General features: G+C 37.1%; 3 protein-coding genes across 3 annotated transcripts in view; 1 reads left to right on the forward strand and 2 right to left on the reverse strand.

The window, feature by feature from the left end:
- LOC131427670 (poly [ADP-ribose] polymerase tankyrase) overlaps nucleotides 1–11,602 on the reverse strand; it is a 37,993-nt gene extending 26,391 nt beyond the window's left edge. Inside the window, exon 1 of the mRNA XM_058591065.1 lies at nucleotides 10,571–11,602. Within this exon, the coding sequence (XP_058447048.1) occupies nucleotides 10,571–10,838 (268 nt within the window). The 5' untranslated portion in view covers nucleotides 10,839–11,602. The remainder of the gene's footprint in view (nucleotides 1–10,570) is intronic.
- A 5,996-nt stretch (nucleotides 11,603–17,598) lies between these two features.
- Nucleotides 17,599–19,170, forward strand: LOC131431454 (translation initiation factor eIF-2B subunit gamma). Its single transcript, XM_058597179.1, has one exon. It carries the CDS (start codon nucleotides 17,768–17,770, stop codon nucleotides 19,121–19,123), a length of 1,356 nt encoding a protein of 451 aa, XP_058453162.1. The 5' UTR covers nucleotides 17,599–17,767; the 3' UTR covers nucleotides 19,124–19,170.
- A 278-nt stretch (nucleotides 19,171–19,448) lies between these two features.
- On the reverse strand, nucleotides 19,449–20,091 carry LOC131430206 (small ribosomal subunit protein uS14). The gene is made up of 3 exons (XM_058594955.1): nucleotides 19,939–20,091; nucleotides 19,667–19,766; nucleotides 19,449–19,606 (listed from the first exon to the last, which is right to left on the reverse strand). The coding sequence occupies exons 1-3, from the start codon at nucleotides 19,998–20,000 to the stop codon at nucleotides 19,598–19,600; spliced, it is 171 nt and encodes a 56-aa protein (XP_058450938.1). The 5' UTR covers nucleotides 20,001–20,091; the 3' UTR covers nucleotides 19,449–19,597.
- Between the last annotated feature and the right edge of the window lie 1,623 nt (nucleotides 20,092–21,714).

Genomic DNA, 21,714 nt, shown 5'->3' on the forward strand with positions numbered 1-21,714 from the left:
TGGAGTCATTTTGAAATCCAAGATGGCGGCTTTCGGTTCATGAAAATTCATCTAAACCCATGCAATATGGGTATTTTTGGAACGGGTATGATGAGTAGATGTTGAATATTGATGTCTGGAGTCATTTTGAAATCCAAGATCAGCAATAAAAATATACTACGAAAGTAAGAAAATTGTTTGAAGTGATAGATTAAACATAGCAAATTTTCGAAAATATGTATAATTGGATTGTGTTAGTTTTCAATCGCCAATCATTTGGTTGACAGCAACCAATTTGATGTCAACAATTCGACTACCAGAATGCTCAACAAACGAGTTCCTTACTTTTCCCAAGCTTTAGAACAGTAGTATTGGTTCAAGTGCAATATTTGCAGAACTGTCGATGATAAATTTTTGATAGTGATTCTTAAATAAATGTCTGCTTTCGCACAATGAATTCAAATCTACAATACCGTCTCGAAGTGTTGCACTAATTTTTCAAAGAAAATTGTCCGTTTTTATCCGAAATTTGAAAAAAATTACCTCTATAAACAAACGGTAAGTAATGTCGGAAACATTACTGCAAAATCGACGTTAATGCGCAATAGCCTGCACAGTTGTCTTCTAGTAGACCTACAAGCTTATGAAATTAGAATTTAGAGATGCAGATTATAGCGACAAAATTACAAGGTTGTGTAGCAGATACTACCAATCACGGTGACGTTTAATATTTTCAATTCACACTTAATGCCATTTAATATATAGTAAATGGTTAATTGATGAGTGTTACTTGCCGCTAGATGACACTCAACTCCCGAAAAAGTTAAAACTCCGTGGTTTTCACTTCAGTTTTGGTGGGTAAAACACGGTGATAGATTGCATTCACGAGAATAAAATACCAACACCAAAAAAGAACTTCCATGCACTGTCCACCCTTCTGGCATCAGTTGTAGTTTCTTTCCTCTTTCAAATTCATCATTTCTCCGTTTTTAACAACAAAAATATTGAATGCAACACTGGAACCTGCAGAAAAATCCGACCGAAACACAGCGAAACAACGCAGAGCAACAAAGAAATACAATCGCACGCGACGAGCGTTCTACACAAACTAAGTTCAAATTTTTCGAAAAATTTTCATAAACTAGAAGTTCACATTTTGGATATCAAAATGACTCCAGACATCGATAATCGACACCTACTCATCATACCCGTTCCAAAAATACCCATATTGCATGGGTTTAGTTGAATTTTCATGAACCGAGAACCACCATGTTGGATTTCAAAATCACTTCAGACACCAATATTCAACATCTACTCATCATACCCGTTCCAAAAATACCCATATTGCATGGTTTCAGATGAATTTTCATGAACCAAGAGCCGCCATCTTCTATTTCAAAATGACTTCAGACACCAATATTCAACATCTACTCATCATATCCGTTCCAAAAATACCCATATTGCATGGGTTTAGTTGAATTTTCATGAACCGAGAACCACCATGTTGGATTTCAAAATCACTTCAGACACCAATATTCAACATCTACTCATCATACCCGTTCCAAAAATACCCATATTGCATGGTTTCAGATGAATTTTCATGAACCAAGAGCCGCCATCTTCTATTTCAAAATGACTTCAGATACCAATATTCAACATCTACTCATCATATCCGTTCCAAAAATACCCATATTGCATGGGTTTAGTTGAATTTTCATGGACCGAGCGCCACCATGTTGGATTTCAAAATGACTCCAGACATCAATATTCAACATCTACTCATCATATCCGTTCCAAAAATACCCATATTGCATGGGTTTAGTTGAATTTTCATGAACCGAGAACCACCATGTTGGATTTCAAAATCACTTCAGACACCAATATTCAACATCTACTCATCATACCCGTTCCAAAAATACCCATATTGCATGGTTTCAGATGAATTTTCATGAACCAAGAGCCGCCATCTTCTATTTCAAAATGACTTCAGATACCAATATTCAACATCTACTCATCATATCCGTTCCAAAAATACCCATATTGCATGGGTTTAGTTGAATTTTCATGAACCGAGAGCCGCCATGTTGGATTTCAAAATGACTCCAGACATCAATATTCAACACCTACTCATCATACCCGTTCCAAAAATACCCATATTGCATGGGTTTAGATGAATTTTCATGAACCGAAAGCCGCCATCTTGGATTTCAAAATGACTCCAGACATCAATATTCAACATCTACTCATCATACCCGTTCCAAAAATACCCATATTGCATGGGTTTAGTTGAATTTTCATGAACCGAGAGCCGCCATGTTGGATTTCAAAATGACTCCAGACATCAATATTCAACATCTACTCATCATACCCGTTCCAAAAATACCCATATTGCATGGGTTTAGATGAATTTTCATGAACCGAAAGCCGCCATCTTGGATTTCAAAATGACTCCAGACATCAATATTCAACATCTACTCATCATACCCGTTCCAAAAATACCCATATTGCATGGGTTTAGTTGAATTTTCATGAACCGAGAGCCGCCATGTTGGATTTCAAAATGACTCCAGACATCAATATTCAACACCTACTCATCATACCCGTTCTAAAAACACCCATATTGCATGGGTTTCGTTGAATTTTCATGAACCGAGAGCCGCCATCTTGGATTTCAAAATGACTCCAGACACCAATATTCAACACCTACTCATCATACCCGTTCTAAAAATACCCATATTGCATGGGTTTAGTTGAATTTTCATGAACCGAGAGCCGCCATGTTGGATTTCAAAATAACTCCAGACATCGATAATCAACATCTACTCATCATACCCATTCCAAAAATACCAATATTGCATGGGTTTTGATAAAATTTTACGAACCGAAATTCACTATCATCAATTTCAAATAACTTCAGACAATGATTTTCGACACCACCCGTTCCAAAAATAATCATACTGCATGTTAAGATTTGGTTGAAATTGATTTTCAATACCACACTCACCTCACGGAATATCACCATGTGGTAGTGAAAATCGCGCATGGGTGATAATCGTGATAATGCTTTTGAATGATAATCATGTGTGAGTTTACGAAACATCGCTAAAGTGAGATTGAACGGGTGATGATTTCCCCCATACTCAGCGGTGATATTTGATGTTTTGAAAATTTCGCACACCGATATTAAGTGATAATCGTTTTCTAATATCATTCTCAGAATATCAAATGATTTTCTTCATGATGTTCGGCGATGATTTTGTAAGTGATAATCACCAACAATTATTATCGGCGATAATAACTGATTTTTGATATTTTGAGAATGATAATGCCAACACTGGATAGTACCGCACTGCAGATGAAATTGAAGCAAACGCGGCCAACTCAATTTATAACAACTACCAGTAAGAAAAATATTTAAATTACATTAGTAATCTAAGACTAAAGTTTGATGCGTTCATCAGTGCTATTCCGCTCTACATGAGCTCGTTTAAAACTGTTACAATCAGCATATGGTGTTCAAAAGCCTAGCACCCACCAATGATTATTCCTAATAATTGCCCGTGGAATTGTAGAAATTCAAGTTTATCGGGCGTTTAACCCTATAACCCAGTCCAATGATTTCCTCCGGCGAAGGCTACTTTGAGGTTGAGTTCCTCAAATTATACCCACAAAGCAATCATTTCAAACGAGCTCCAGCAGAAATCATAACAAAGTCTCCTCAACCAAACACCATCTGGGGTGGATCGAAATTGGAAAAAAGAAGGTCACGTCTCACAGCACGGGCTTGCGGTGCTGCTGCATGTTCGTCTAGAAATTTTGGCTCAAAAAAAAAAAAAAAAACGAGCGATATGCTGGCATGGACTGGTTGAAACTGTTTTCAGCTTAGACATAGCGGCTGGTTGGTAATTTGGCAGCTGATTTTATGCTACAATTCGTGCAGTACGGCTGTCTAGCACCTAAAACACTGCACCGTACTTGAGGAGGAAAGTTTTCAACACGAATCGGAGTACTAAAAGTATGGGTTGAGAATATAAATCGTTTATCAGCTGTGCTGGTACAAAGTCCGAATGAAGAAAAAGCCCGTAGAAAATTATATTCATCGTTTAATCGTCAAGAGTAGGAAGAGCAATTCGGTGTTTTAGTAGTATTTCACTGCGTACGCGACAGTTTCCTAGATTAGTTATGTGGACTGAAGCTAAAACTTGTAATATTTACAATTTACTTCGAGATAAAAGCCCAAAGGTTGGTCAAAAATAAACAAGAATTGTTCCAATGGGTCCGTGCTGCCATATTGAAAAAGCGATAAAGACTAGAATTACTTCTTTCCTTATTTTATTTAGGCTAAATTCCTTCCATGATGCTTTTCGCTCAAGATAGGGTATTTTCACATTTCGATTCTTAATTATTCAAAAAATTGTTTCTTATCTTTTTCTTCGGGCTTCTAGAACTAGTTTCATACTATCTATCAGCGGTGTCTCGTGACAAAATCTACAGGTTGTGCACTGTACATGTAGTTCCTTCTTTTCTTGAGTCAGTCTAATAACTCATGTGCACGAAAAAGACAATTCCACAGCTACAAGAAATACTTGAAATTTTAAGTTTGATTATGAGATGTTTATAAATACACGCAATCTCCGTGCTTATAGTGGTGGGGGCAAAATCATTCATTATTTTATATTCCGTCCTGCTTTTATCGAATAAATCTAAAAAATAAATGATTGCGGAGGGGGATGCAGTTTATTCCTTCAATTTGACACCTTGTGCAGTGCACGAGGTGCACATGAGGACGAGACGCCACTGCTATCTATCATCTTTCAAGCCTTCCTTTTTGGATGGCAAGTTGTTTCCTGATGTTTTCATTTTTCACGGGTTTCCCGGTTACCTCGGCTTGCGAGAAAAAAAATTCCGGTTTTTCGAATAGGCCCAAATCGCCTCTGTTTAGCTTTTTTTTTAATTCCTTTAAGGGACGGGTAGAGTCTAACACTTTTGAAAAATCATTTATTTTTGACATTGTGAAGACGGTACGACCACTTTGTTGTAATCTATTGAAAGATGGCTTTTTGGTCAAGTGTTGCTTTACAAAATATTTATTTTGCGTTAAAAGCCTACGTTTCGAAGGAATATCCCCTCATCAGAGCTCGGCGCACAGGCCCAAGAGTTCTGCTCCGATTGATTTGAAAATTTGACAAAGCAGTTTTGAATTGTTTTATCATGACAAAATACAAAGAAAAATAAAAGATTTTCCACGTTCCGCAGAAAAATGAATTGTTTCGTTCGATTTGATACACAAAAAACGCGTTTTTCTCGAAAGTTTTGAAAGTCCATCGTCATTCAAAAACTACTGTCATATTTTTTTTAAAATTTTGCACACACATATAAAATACCAAACCCCAATGCTTTTCCTTTTCGTTGTTTGTTACTTTAGAAATGTTTTACAGCTGCAAAATGGCGGATTTCTCGAAAAAAAAATCGCATTTTTAACTTTAAATAACCACCAAAAATTAAAAAAAATTAAAAAAAACTCAAACAAAAACGTTGCGGTCTAAAAAACATCTACTTTAACTATACTGCTTTGATTTGTTGACTTCTGATTAGTCTGCGCTGAGATGTAGCGGACACCGCAAATAATAATTTCTAAGAAGCGTCCTCAAAAATACTTTTTCATCGGCTTATTTCTTCATATTTTTCCACGAAAAAAATATGAAATGTTGTTAGAATGATGCTTTGTATTATGCAAAACATTTGAATTCATTTTGCTGAACGATAGATCTGAAAAAAAAACGAAAAATAGTGTTTTTTCAGCCGTTATACTTGTTTACATTTTCAATGCGTGGGTGAGTAAATAAATCGAAGGGATTTGAAAAACCCACAATATATCGATCTATTTTTCTAGATGCTAAAAATCTCTCGTGTAGTAATCAGGAAAATAACCAAAAAGTACAATTGTTTCATAATGAGCTCTCTGCTCTTTCCTAGCCAGTTTTATTTCCAAATAGCCCAACTAGTTTATCTTCTATGAGAAATCCTTCTACAATTGATCTGGTTCTAGCAGATCAATGTCTCATTTTTCGTGAGCTGATTACTGAAACAAACTTTGATTCAGATTACTTGTCTATAACAATCATACCAGAATGTAAACTAATTCAATAGATTTTTAAAATGTATTATTTATTGTAATATGAGTTAAAATTCAATTATTAAGATTTAAATTGGATGTTAAGCTACAAGTGGTGACTTTTCAACCCTATTCTGTACATGATTTGGTTATTATCATTAAGACATCATTTGCTTCCGCAATTCTGTGGTTTTTGTGTAAGGAAAATGGTAAAACTACTTGTATTGTGTAATGCAGGCATGGCAAAAACACGGATCCGTTCTGCACGGTACTCACCTTCAGTCGTGAGCACACCACCAGGAGTATTGAATGCTACGCTTCGTGCCCGTGTTGACAAAATAACACCGAACGCAGTAGAAAAAGCACCCATAGCGGTGGTCGTGTAATTGTCAACCACCGGTGCTTGGATTTTCGGGTAGCACTGAAGTCGAGTGTTCCTGACTTCGGCAAACACCGAAGCCGAGTGTTTCCGATTTTGCCATATACGTTGCTTGTACTATAAGCACCTATAGCGCCACGGTATGACGAAAAATGCGTTTGAATGATTTATTCTTTTTTCATCAATACGCGTCTGATTGAATTCAATTGATTGACAGTATAACCAACGCATGGGTGCTCTTCGGTGAAAACACTCGGCTCTGGTGTTTAACGAAACTGAAAACACGCGGTTTCGGTGTATGCCGAAGCTTGAAACACCAGTGCCGAAAATAAAACAGCGCCACGAGCACCGTGGTTTCGGTTTCTCTTTGTGCACTGGCACGCAATGGCATTCTCAATACACGCGGTGGCGGTGGTTATAAAAGACACGCAGTGCAGTGCAGTGTTTGGACATGCCTGGTGTAATGGAGGAAAGGAACTTATATAACTTACTTAGAGAGCGAATCGATTCAATTGAAGATTGCATCGCTTTTTGTCAGAATTCGCTTATAATATTATGTGACATAACGTCTAATAGTTCTATATTTGTGAGTCTGTGTAACTCATTGATATATTAAATCATTACATGATTGAAGTTAGGAGTCTATCAGTTCCAAAAGCTCAAATTAAATGTAATTCCCCTATCAATAACGATCTCCTCCTTCGTCGACATCAATATCAACATTCTTGTGAATATACTATGGAATCCAAAGTTGAGGATCTGCAAAAGAAAATTAAACATAGATTCTCTGAGCAAATCAAACCATAGTCTAAACCTTTATAAGGTTCTTTACAAGTCTTCAGAAACTGGTTTCAACTCTCAAAGAATACTCCCTTAAATCAATATCTCACACATACATGGGCATAACACAAGTATTGCCTCAAGATGACATTACGGAGGCAAGCTATGATGAAATTAGGGCAATCATTATCAGGGTCGGTGAAAGAGGTGGGTACTGTGGGTAATACTACCCACTACTAATTTTCGAAAGTTGGTAATTACCCATCATACCTTCGGAGAGGAAAACAATAGTAATACTATTAATATCTATAATAATAAGATCCTTCAATTTTAGCTCCCCATACACAGATTCCACTAAGTATGGAGAACCAAAAGCTAGCATACGTGGTCAATATATATGTCAAATATATGTCAGATGATATGAAGAACAGAGAAGCAGAATCCTATGTCTAAGTATACGATTGGTCGCATTGATTGTAGACATCGGATTTCGGAAATACCAGAAGTAATGGAGAATAGCTCAGAGATTGAACTCACACTCATTGATTTTTACAGACTTTTTAGTTCAATTGGTCACGATTTGATTTTATTTAGAGCTACAAGTTTATGAGTGATAAATAATCAAGTCATATAAGTGAAGATAAACACACCATAATGAACAAACGTACCACATGGTTCTGTGGTCAAGAGAATCCTAAACCCCGAATATTAATCCCGAGTGCAACCTTTTTTGGGATTTCTCTCATTTAGAAAGGCTATACAATCACTATAAAAACCCGACTTTTGAACCGAGGCCCGAGGAAGGCCGAATGTCATATACCATTCGACTCAGCTCGATGAACTGAGCAAATGTTTGCGTGTGTGTGTGTATGTGACAAATAATGTCACTCGATTTTCTCAGAGATGGCTGAACCGATTTTTACAAACTCAGATTCAAATTAAAGGTCTTATGGTCCCATCGATCGCTATTCAATTTTTTCCCGATCCGACTTCCGGTTCCGGAATTACAAGGCAATATGTGTAAAATATGAGAAATGCGCTCTCAATTTTCTCGGAAATTTCTTAACTGATTTTGCAAACTAAAATTCAAATGAAAGGTTTTAAAATTTTTTAAAAAGTCCCCGAAAAGTTGATCCAGATCCGACTTTCGATTCCAGTATTACAGTGCGATTAGTAAAAATATTCAATTTCATGAGTTTTTTTTTTACATGCGATAACGAAACGTGGTGCACATTTTTATAAAATTTACTGGTAAATTCATCTAGTTGGCAGATCTTGTTAGTTGGTGAATATATAAATCCATTTTGAGACTCACTTCGATTTTCCAGCAACGATTGAACCGATTTTCACAAATCATGATTCAAAAAAAGCTTTCAGAGTCTTTAAAGATACTGTGTTATTTCATTCCGATCCGATTTCCAGTTCCGAAATTAAAGGGCAATGAGTATCAACACTTTCAAAATGTCATACAAAATGATGCAAAATCGGTACGCATCGGTACGTGTTGATATAGAAGAAAAAAAAGCACCCGCCTAGCACATAGCATGCTTTGTTCAATTTCGTATAACGTGCAGGGTTGCCCCATTTAAATCTATATTAACTTGACATAATTATTTTCAAATTGAAAAGGTGATTATAGTTTATACCACAGCAAATTTTTCATTTTATTCAAGTTTGAAAAAAAAATCTTGACAGAGTCTTCTAGTGAAGTTTTTGAAAACATAACTAATATGAGAAAGGCATCATTACACCACTAGGTGGATTAAAAAAGGTTTTTTACTCACTAAACCAGCGATGGGGGCGGCAAATTATGTTTTACCCCGGACACCAAATTTCCTCGGCACGCCACTGCTGCACATAGTTTCAAAAAGAAGGTTCCCAAAATGGTGTCGAATATTCGACGTGCGTGCTAAAGCCCGTTTTTGTGAATTAACCGAATCAATCTGAATGAGTTTTTGAAAGAAATTCTCAACCCATCCCATTTTATCCGGATCCAATTCCCGGTTCCAAAGTTACGAATTTATGAGAGTGGCTGGCTCAAATGGAGTCACTAAAGAAAGGGTGATTAATTTGCTGGTATCTGTCATTCGTGTCATTGTCAAACTTATTCACTTTGGTTTATAATTTAATCATGAACCGACTTACAACGTCTAACAGTTGGTAAATGTTCATGTGCTCAGGTAAATGTTAATGTGTTCAGCGACGAGTCCCATTTCTGGTTGAATGGATACGTCAACTGGCAAAATTGCCGCATCTGAAATGAAGACCAGCCAGAAGCATTGCTACGCACCTGACGAACAACCAAAAGGTTAAAAGCGGGTATAAAAAAAACGACATAAATAAATAAATACTATTTCTACTGTCAATGTTTTTTCATTAATTAAATGCATCATTATTGCAGCAATACGGTGCATTAAGTTTCTCATGCTTTGCTATTTTTTGTGCGGAGCTACATCCGGAACATCCTAACACTGTGTCAATGGATAGGATTTTATGCACTTGCACACGTATACGATTAACCAGTCCCTCATTATTTTGAACCAGTGAGAAGCTATAGCAAAAACAAAGAAACCACGATGATTATATTCACAAAAAGTATAAGACAACAAACGAAACCCCAGTAAGCTTTTTGCTATACCCACCGAGAGGTGTGAAACGCAAAGTGATTCGAACCGCGGTTTGTGGCTTTATGGTATATCGCAATTGAAGTTTCAACAAAGAGCAAGAGAGTGAAAGGTGGGGGCTGGCTGAAGATGGATGAGAATTACCCTGTTTTTGCTATTATTTCTGCTTATAGCTTCTGAAAAGTGAAACCTTCTAGCCAATCGATGGAGTTGTGGCGGTTGTGTCCGCCTATTGTTTTGTATGCAAGAATTGACGGTGCCAGACAAGACAAAATCGAACTACACAGAGGGTAACCTTTGTGCGTTCGCATTGCCCATATGTCTGAAACAGAAAGTCGTAAGACGCGACCAAGTAACCATAGATCATTTAGCAAGTGTGTCAGCCGTCCAGATTGAGCCGAACGGATGTTTCGGTTGAGTTATGATTCGAGCTCAGAAAGGTTGCAGCCATACATCGGTTTTAATTAATTATAACAGCTATCTAGTAAAACAGAAATTTACTTCTGTGTGAGATTTGAAAAAAAGATATTATATAATTACAATAACAAGATTCTCCACGAACGGTTAATATTAACCAATTTCTTGTCGATCCTATCAGAAAGCTCTATTAACTTATCAGAGAGGAGAAACAAAACTTGCTTATCGAAAAAAAAAATTACGACTAATACTAGAACCAAATAGTCTGCTACTTACCAGCCGCAAAGTGCAGGGGGGTTGATTTCCTTCCAGCAGTGTCCCGTGCGTTGACCGTCTGCGATGTAATCAGTTTTTTCACTTTAACCAGATCGCCAGTTTTGCATGCTTCGAAAAGATCCCGCAGCGGATCGTTTGCCATTGCGGCCGCCTCGAGGTTGACCGCTAGCATGGATCGGGTGTTGCTGATGGTAACGTTACTACCGGTGGAACTACTGCTGCCCACCTGGAGCGTTGTTAGATGATGATGTCCAGCCGACGAGGACATTTCCCACAAACCAATGTCAGTCGGTTCCAGCTTTTCTGACCTTACTCCGGAAACCGGAATGCTGACACATTGGAATAAGATCCGACCCGCTCGTCTGGAATGCAACAATGGACACCACCGAAGCGAAACTATCTAAACACCTCTAGAGACAACCGAAGAACGGAACCAGCAACGTTCACCACTAATCACGTTCGGGGTGGATGCAATACAAGGAAATACACCACAAGCACATCACAGCCTCACTGGAGTTCCGTTAATTTCATAACTCCACTTTGATGAAAAATCGTTTCACTTCTTCCCTTTCGCTTCGCAATTTGGCCTTAGCGAAACGCCATTATGAGGCAATCAATATTGTTCGATTCTGATCCCCCATTTGCTTATACGCAACATCTTTGAGCAAATCAAAAACTGCATTTTGCAGACGAAGAAGTCTAGTTTCTACCAGCTGCTTTAGGAAACAAAAGAATAGATGAAAATTCACGAAAACACCAACTTTGGTTGAGAAACAGGGTCATCCATCACAGCACAAATGCAGACACTTTTTTTTTATTCGTAGATTTGGCTTTTCGTTTTCACAACTTTTCACGATAAAACGTACTGGAAGACATCCGAAAGACACGAGAAACAAGAGTAAAATTGAAATGCACAAGTTCGCCGGAAATGTGGATATTTTTCCAAGAAAATTTACTCATTGAATAAATTTCTCGCTGGTGAAAAAACAACACTCAACCGAATAAAGATGATGGCCTCCGCTGTCATTAGATATGTACACGCTCATTCAATGTTACTCTCAAGTGAGTCATTTGTACTCACTTTTGCTTATTTGGTTCAAATGTCAAAAAGTGAGTAATATTGATTTATAAGAATGAGTAACTTCGACTCAGTTTCTAAATTGACAACAAGTTTTACTCACAGAGCTTTGAAAACGTTGTGTGAAAATTTACGTGCACTGAACTTTTCCCTTTGTCGGAAGGCGGAACTTTTCCCTCTGTCGGAGGTGGAACGGAGGAAGGCAGACGGATCCTTTCCAATGAGCGATGAACAGGTAACGGCTTCCTTCATTCGTTGGAAGTAAGTCAGCAAAGCATTCCTTATTCGAATCCCTTATTCAATTCGCTTGATATTGAGTAATATTTACTCACTCGAGCTAATTTTACCATTTGTAGCACTGAGTAAATGTTACTCAGAATTTGACAAATACCATATTTACTCAAAAGTGAGTAAACAAGCTTTGCTCACTATAGAGTAGTTCCACTTTTAACGAAAGTGAGTGAAATTGTACTCACTTTAGAGTAACATTGAACGAGCGTGATTCAATGTTACTCTCAAGTGAGTCATTTGTACTCACTTTTGCTTATTTGGTTCAAATGTCAAAAAGTGAGTAATATTGATTTATAAGAATGAGTAACTTCGACTCAGTTTCTAAATTGACAACAAGTTTTACTCACAGAGCTTTGAAAACGTTGTGTGAAAATTTACGTGCACTGAACTTTTCCCTTTGTCGGAAGGCGGAACTTTTCCCTCTGTCGGAGGTGGAACGGAGGAAGGCAGACGGATCCTTTCCAATGAGCGATGAACAGGTAACGGCTTCCTTCATTCGTTGGAAGTAAGTCAGCAAAGCATTCCTTATTCGAATCCCTTATTCAATTCGCTTGATATTGAGTAATATTTACTCACTCGAGCTAATTTTACCATTTGTAGCACTGAGTAAATGTTACTCAGAATTTGACAAATACCATATTTACTCAAAAGTGAGTAAACAAGCTTTGCTCACTATAGAGTAGTTCCACTTTTAACGAAAGTGAGTGAAATTGTACTCACTTTAGAGTAACATTGAACGAGCGTGTACTGCTGTCAGCAGCGATGCCAGATAGTAGTAGTGTCATTTCCGTAGATTGGCATTTTTCTCGGAAACTCCGTAGTTCTCCGTTGATAAATTTAGATTTCCGTAGAAAAAATCCCATTTCCGTAGATTTTGTCTGCGGATCCGTAGATCCGTAGAAAATGGTCGAATCCGTAGATCTACGGAGATTTCCGTAGATCTGACCTCGCTGGCTGTCAGAGAGCTTTTCGAATTGCTGATGCGATGCAAAAAGTACACATACTACCAAAGTAAAGTCTTGTTTGTTTTCATGAAATCGACAATGTATTCGTGTCAACTGTTATACGGATGTCAAACAGAGTTTTGTCAAAAGCAAACTGTTATAATATAACAAAATTATGCACACTGAGCTTGAACTAATTTTTGTGATTTATTTATGAGTTTTTTTGTCTTTCATTAGCCATGTGACAACGGTATGTTAGCACCATCCATTTGAAAGTACATTGATAACGTTGGGCCACTCGAGATTGGGCCCCAAACACCGCGTGGTTTCGATACTCTACTGTATTTTAGGTGAAGCAGAAAGTTACTGTAAGAGAATCGACCCAAAAGTGTAGCTTTCGGTTAAACGTAAAACGATTGTATAATATCGATTGTTTATTTACGTAGTAATCAGTTGATTTTTTAATTTTCGACTATGATTAAGATGGTGTCGTGGCAGAGAGTCGTTTTTTTTAAAATTAATTACTACGCAAAGATAGAAGAAATAAAATCGTGGGGGACTGGTATAGCGTGATGGGTAAGTCGATGCCCTTTCACGCAGCCCACCTGGGTTCGATTCCCAACCCCGCACATAGGGTCAGAAAATTTTTCTGGCCCGAAGAGGCAAATGAACTTAGGGTTAAAACCTCTATAATCTAAACAAAAAATAAAATAAAATAAAATCGTGATTATCGTTTTCATGTCGAAGGTAATGATTCAACATTTACAATTTATTTCTGTATACTTCAAAAAGTAACGTAATATTCCCCAAAAAGACGCATAAAAATGTCAATTGATTGTCAGGTGATGAGTTTTGATGATTATTTTCTGATTTTGATTGAAGATTTGAAAAAGTCTATGGTTTTCTTAATATTTTTTCTCATCAATGGAATACTAACATACAAAAACATGTAAAAATTTGGTTAAAAACTTGAAAGATACTGATTCCGTGGTATGTTTGATTGATATTTAGGGATAAATCGTAAGATGAAATATTGAACTCGAAAAAGTGAGGTTGGGTGCTATTTTCATATCTGGGAAATTCTTAGGTTTCATGGTTGAATTTAGAGAATAATTGGTTAATTATGATAAAATGTTATTTTATTCATCTATTTGTTCCTCATATTCAATCATCTAAATCAAATAAGTTGGTGAACTAATAATTTCTAACTTCATCCGAGATTTTCAAGTATATAGGGCATTTCTTAAATCATACGTTTGATGATATCACGCGAATAATCTTTTTTTTTCAAGGGGTCGCTATATTTATGGTAACTGGTGGTAAATCGCTCACGAACACTTTTTATTTCGATTGTCTAAACAATCATCGTCAAGTTATCTAGTCTTGTCGTAGAAATAAAATATTAAAATACATTTAACGTAATAATACCACAAAGAATTAATCCAATAGTTTCCTATTGCATGTTGTAGAATGCCTTCAAAACGCAATCAGCTAAACGGCTGCAGAAGTTTAAATAATGAAGTCCAAAATGGAACATTTTTTGGCTTTGCTCTTGCGGAGCTCATAACTCTCCGACACAGACTGACTAATTAAAGGCAGAGACAGAAATTATGTTTTTTGTTCGGTATATTCGCCGCATAACCGGTCTACGCCTGTGCGATGGCGTTACTGAACTGAAGATTGATTTCGCTTCAAGCAGACAGGTTCGGTGATATGCAACATAATCTTTCTTTTCTTTTTCAAATCCTGACGATTAAGGTTCGTTTGTTGTTTCTGAAAAGCAAATTGCTTTTGGTAAGGCTTGTTGAGATGGCTACACAATACACTCAAGTATCTGAGATTCAAATTCAGGATGATATAACAATTGCATCTTCATCCTACGGGGCAGGCCCTCATAAGATAGATGTTGCAGATGTGATTCCATCCATTGTTCTTGTAAGGTTTTAGCAGATTGTTTAGCATTCCTTATGGGGTACCGAACTTCTGCTCATAAATATTCCGGGACTGTAGAATGCTATTGATTTTGTAAAATCTTTAAATCCTTTCGGTGATTTTAGGTTTTATTGAAAGTTCATTTTGGCACTGGTTGTTTTCCTACAACAATTACCACACAGTTTTTTCTATGTTCTTCTTATCTAACCTTGATGAAAAGATGATGAGAAGCCATGGCAAGGTACTAATCTTCAAATGACCTACTAACGGTTTTGTTCCCAGAACTTTGCCAGTCAAGGGTCTTAAAACTAGTGTAGTTCTATGCAATCATTTATACTGCGATACCACGTGATACACCCATTCGATGATCGCTATTAATCAGTGCATCTTCACCAGAGCAATCGTTTGTTAGGCGTTAGATAAGGTTAAAGGTAAGATTGAGGTTTTACACAGTCATATGTCATTTACGTATGTTGATAAGCGTAATAAACATATTCTATGTAGAATCTAAGCCATTATCTTGAATGTTTGACAATATCTTTATCTAGTATAGTTAGTTTATAGCGGCCCTTGCACGAGCATTAAAAATGTCATTTTACATGATGACTAAGTAATGATGTATAGTGATTTTCACTGTCGGCTAGAAAAGATTGCGATGCGATAAGATAGCGACAAAATGCCGCAAAGATAGCGAAACTGTCATTCGCATCGATTCAACCCCTTCGAGACCACAAGCCAGAAAAAAAGTTTTAAATTGACCGTTACAATAACTAATTTTTTATTTATTATTAAGAAAACTTCAGTCATGATGAATTCATATTGATAATGCGTATGTGGCAGATTACGGCTACAACTTGCACGGATTTTTTAAGCGTGTGCTATTTATTTGACATATGTACTGTACGATTCAGACGATCCGCCTCCTTCCGTCACCGTCACCGGTAAAGGACTATTCACTCATTTCAGTTCCGTGACGGTTCAGTGAAAGTGCCTTCAGTGCGCCGTCAGTGTTCTTTTTTATCGGTACCCTTCCGTTCCGTTTCCGTGCTGTTTCCGTTCCGGCACAGCCAATGCAATGACATATCGACTTCAGTGAAAATGAAAAATATCGGTGACGACAAATTTGAGTTTGCCGGACGGACGCGACACTGACGGTGAGCTGCACTGAAACGGCACTGTGCTGGATAGGTGTGAATGCGCGCATAGAAAACGAATGAAATAATATCAGTATCCGTGCACGGAGTTGTGCCGGCACTGAACCGGACCGGATATGTGTGAATAGTCCTTAATTCAGCTTCCGTCAAAATTAGTTTAATACTTTCTTTACCGGAACGCAAAGATGCCAGATATTTTCATAGAAAATCTGTATTTTTTGTATAAAAAATCTGTATTAATCTGTATTCACTAATAAAATGAAATTCTTACAACAAAATGATGCTAAGATATGTTATTCCAATAGATTGTGGTTGTAGGATGGTAGATTAAATCAGTCATTGCCGCGCTCACAAGAATATTCAACGACGAAGTTTCATTTTTTATCCACAACAATTAAATTTCAATCTCATATATTTATCTAGTTAGAAATTTGTAACTTTATAATTTGACATGGAATTTCAACACCCAATATGCAACGTCAAGTCGGTTCATACAACTCTCAGTTTGATAGTAAAGTTTTATGATGCCATTACTTCCTTGAATACAATACTCTCTGAGCGTATCTTTTCCAATAAATCATCTTTTCTGTTAGTTTTTCATTCATTTGGCTTCTCCAATATATGTTTCCACTAAGTCATTGCCAAAAAATTGAATATCAGTTCAAATTAGTTTCAAATTATAATATAAATGGATTTTACAGATTTCCATAATAATTTGTGATTTGTCCGTTGATTAATAGACTTTTATATCGTCACTGGAATCAAATACTAAAAGATAGCTCAAACAGAAAAGTTATTTATTTTTCATACTTTTTGTGAGATCTGTATAAATCTATATTAAATTGAGGAAATCTGTATAAAATCTGTACTCTGTATTAAATCTGTATGAGCATGTAAAAATCTGTATAATACAGATAAATCTGTATAAATGGCATCTCTGCCGGAACGTTCACACGCTCCGTCCGAAGGGGTTAAAACAACTGTCCAATTTTCTGGCAGCGATGCCAGGTGAAATTTTAGGCGTCTGTGTATATGCGACCTCAATATTTAGAAATATGACGAAAATACCAAACGAAAACCCTACAGTAATAGCAAAAGTCATCAAAATGGACGATTGTTTATAAAAATTTCGAAAATCTGCAAAAAAGTCGGCTTAATTGCACAGTCTGCTAACAAACGAAATTGCAAATTTACATACCAATCTGCAAACCTGGCATCAGTGGTTCTGACGCTCATTATTTCGCAATCCTGCGACGATTCCGTCGCATTCTATGTGCAGCTGAAAACCACTATATTTCAAATTTGTTAGAAATCTCGTCATTAGTGCACCATAACACGTTCATTAAAATGATATTATTTTTTATTAATGACATTTTTAATGACTACTGTAAGGGCCGCTTATGATATTCGTTTATGCGGGTGTTTCTTCTCTGAAAAAAGAATATTCCACTATTTGTGTCAGCTTGGCTCTAACAGAAAAATCGCTAAAGTGAATCGAAGTTTGTTGTTGTCGTTTATTATTGGCTTAAATCACGTGTGGGTTTGTTCGTCGCACAATCGAAATGTTTATTCTTCTGTGTCAAATAGTTAGCAACACTGTTAATCATTCATGCCCTTCAGAAACTTCCACTTTCACGTAAGTTGCAAGTTGTCAGAACCAACCGAACCAACCAATCAGAGTCTGGAACATGTTGGCGAAAATTTGGTTTAAAAGGTCACCACATTGCCATAATAAAATAACATTTTTCTCGTGCTGTCGTAGATCTCAGCAAAATTATCTGATTTCTCAGTTTCTATAATGGTAGCGGAATTTCAAGCTGTTGTTTTTGCTGCCGGCAAAGGAAGTCGTTTCCCGGAAATATTAGAAGGAAGACCAAAATGTTTACTTCCAATTGGATCGTACCCGTTGATCTGGTATCCTTTGAAAATTCTCCAAAGACATGGATTCACAGATGTTATTGTCATCGCACTGGAGCACGAGAAGTCGGAAATCCAACAGAGGCTGGAGAAAACCCAACTGCGTATTAAGATCGATTTTTGCACTATCTCCGGAGAATCCGATATTGGCACGGCGGATGCCTTACGTCTGATTTCAGACAGGATTAGGACTGATGTTGTTTTGGTATCATGTGATACTATAGTGGAGTTTAGTCTGTATCCAGTACTAAAACAATTTCGAGAACTTGATGCCTCTTTCGTGAGTTTGTTGGTTCCAAACTGTGCTTATAATGTTTCGGTACCGGGCCCGAAAACAAAGTATAAACTGGAACAAGACCTTTTTGGAATATGCGCAAGTTCAAACCGATTGATATTTATGGGTTCGGCGAGTGATTTTGAACAAGATCTTAAACTTCCTGGATATCTGCTGCGACAAAATGGCAAGGTTGACATTCGAAGTGGATTGCAGGACGCTCATATTTATGTGATCAAGAAATGGGTTTTAGACTTCCTCGAAATGAGTCCCAATTACTCAACTTTGAAGGGTGAATTATTGCCCTTTATAGTGAAGAAACAAATGTTGACAAATTCAAACACTCAGGTTCAATCCGACAAACCTGTCTCAGAAGTTAATGTAAAAATTAACGCAAAAGATATTAATCAGCTGACGCCCTACACTGCTATGGATAAGAAGATTTTTGATTCTTCCATCTTCAACAAAGAACCACCGTCAATGAATGAACAGATACGTTGTTACGTGGTAGTCGCACCCGACAATACGTTTGGAATTCGAGTGAATACGCTTGCAGCCTTCTGTTCCGCTAATCGGCAAATTTATAAAATATTTCAAAGTGTCACGGACCTTCCGGAGACTGCCCTAATTGCACCAAGTAGCGATATTAAATCAAAACAAATCACCTCAACGGCAGTCAGCGATCAGGCGGTTGTAATGGAGAAAACATCAATTTCATCGACGACGATTGGAGCCAATTGTACCATTAATTCGAAAGTGAAAATAACCAACAGTATTCTGATGGATTACGTGACCATTGGTGAAAACGTAACAATAGAGAACTGTATAGTGTGTGAAAAATCGAATATCAAAAGTGGTTCAACGTTGCGAAACTGCCTAGTTGGATCAAATTATACTGTACCAAATAATACAATAAAAGAAAACCAACACTTGTCCAATTCGGATGGTTTTATGGAGATTTAGAATATTAGGTTCAGGTTGTAAATTAATAAAACTACTGTTGAAGTTCCGGTCATGTTTTTTTTCTCCTAAAGAACAATTGCATGAATTTTGGTAGAATCACTTGGATTTTTAGTTAAACGTTTAAGCGGGTAATATTTGCATGTGAATTGGGGCAGGCTCCGTTAACAACCATTAAACTGATAGGTCCCGATACCAAAACCTATATAATCGAAACAAAAAATAAGTTGCCTTAAAATTATTACTTTTGTTGCATCATAAAAAAATTGGGAATAGTTTTTTTCACATTACATTAAATCGACAGATTCGGACGTGAATAATGAAAATGTTTCGTATCGAAAAAAAATATTTTATTGATTTAGCATTATTTGAAGTGGGTGACGCTTAAACAGGCATATTTTCTATTCGATATACACTGACAGCTACCTTTATAGAGCATAACACTGCAAGCAATCACCGCTTTCATACGATTTCGGTTTAGTCCAGCTAGAATCAGAGCGATGGGTAAGTTAGAGGTTATGTTACATTGATATCAACTATACTTACTTTACGGAAACCAATATCCTTAGCGTATTCTCTGAAACACTGTCGGCAGATATTCAGCCCGTATTTCCGAATCATTCCGTGGTTGTTGGAGCAGGCTCGGCTGGAAAAATTAGAATACAAATTCAAATAAACATTAGTTGCAAGCCATCGCACGAGGTGATTTTGTGAGTGTACATGATGGTATATTATTGATCGCGTTGCGATATTCAAATCGAATTTTACTGCTATATATTACTTAAAACCTTTTTCTCACTTTAAATGTAAATGCTTACCAGAATCGAGAGCCTTGTCCGTATTTACGTGGATGCGAATACCAGAGATCAGCGAAACCCATGTTGACAGCGTGAAACTTTGAGTGCAAAAGAACCTTCAGAAAATTTTATGTCAATTTTTCATCTGCAATTCGCGACATATGTGTGCGTGCAAGGGGTTGTCATTTTACACAGTATAAAAGAATTACTCATTCTTGGGTTAAAAATATTTAGGTTGAATTGACTATTATACACTAAGAAAAATATTACGATAACAATTGTCACATTGCCAATTCGGAAAGGATTTAGAATCAAATCCGAGAGGACGGAAAATTTTCATTCAGAATTGCAGGATTCAATTAGCCTAGCCTAACTTTTAAACTGAAACTGTTTTGAATCAAATATAGAAACTTTTTTCCCGTTTTTACTTCGTCGCTCTAAATGATGGTTGGACATCTTAAACATACATCACCCTGTAGCTCCGAAGCTAGAAGTCGGATCCGGTTTAATTTCAATAGCAGCGGATCGGGATAAAATTCAATAGCGTTCGATGAGAAAGTAGGATCTTGTGTTTAATTCAATGTTTGTGAATATCGGCTCAACAACGAGAAAAATAGATACATATTTTTGTTTCATACACAGGCATACATTTTGCACTCTTGACAAATTTAAAAACATTTAAAAGTTCATTATTTTTACGTTTCGTCTTTGACTCATCAGTGCAGAGCAGTTCAAATTGAACTACTTAGTGCTAAACTCGGCAGTTCAATTTGAACCGCTAAGCAGACGTAAAGTTTCTGCTACTTACAGAACACTTTTTGTTTTGCCCTAGCACAAAATTTGGCTAACCCCTAAATGACCATACCTGCATCGGCCAGAAATAGTCGAAAACACGTTTTCGTTCGGCACGTCAGAAAAGACATTGCACTTCGTTGCAAAACAAAAAGTGTTCTGTAAGTAGCAGAAACTTTACGTCTGCTTAGCGGTTCAAATTGAACTGCCGAGTTTAGCACTAAGCAGTTCAATTTGAACTGCTCTGCACTGATGAGTCAAAGACGAAACGTAAAAATAATGAAAACGGTTATGTGCCCTAGCACAAAATTTGGCTAACCCCTAAATGACCATACCTGCATCGGCCAGAAATAGTCGAAAACACGTTTTCGTTCGGCACGTCAGAAAAGACATTGCACTTCGTTGCAAAACAAAAAGTGTTCTGTAAGTAGCAGAAACTTTACGTCTGCTTAGCGGTTCAAATTGAACTGCCGAGTTTAGCACTAAGCAGTTCAATTTGAACTGCTCTGCACTGATGAGTCAAAGACGAAACGTAAAAATAATGAAAACGGTTATGTGCCCTAGCACAAAATTTGGCTAACCCCTAAATGATTTAAAAGTTTGTTTTCACAGTGATTACTTATCCTTTCCATACAAGATAGACAAAAATCTGAACACTTCGAAAATTTTCAAAAAACTGATTCAATTTTCTAACGAACTGAACTTAGCTATACCAGCTCCCAGTTTTCGGTTATAAAAATAGAGGTCATAAGCTCTTAAACGGAACTCAAACGAATCGATCCGAATTAAAACGTATCGATCCAAGTCGGAAACCATCGAGTAAGTTTCATTTCAACACTAGGGAGGCCACGCGACGAACATCGAAGAAAAGCTTCTCTGTTTTCTGCGATGTTCGTCGCGCGGCCTCCCCAGTCTTGAACACTTCTTCTCAGTGTCGAATAGACAGAATTTGGGTGTGTTCTCGTGTTTAAAGTAGCTGGTGCGAACCAACCCGTGGACAACTTG

The sequence above is a fragment of the Malaya genurostris genome, chromosome 2 (genome assembly GCF_030247185.1).
Source record: "Malaya genurostris strain Urasoe2022 chromosome 2, Malgen_1.1, whole genome shotgun sequence".
NCBI lineage: Eukaryota > Metazoa > Arthropoda > Insecta > Diptera > Culicidae > Malaya > Malaya genurostris.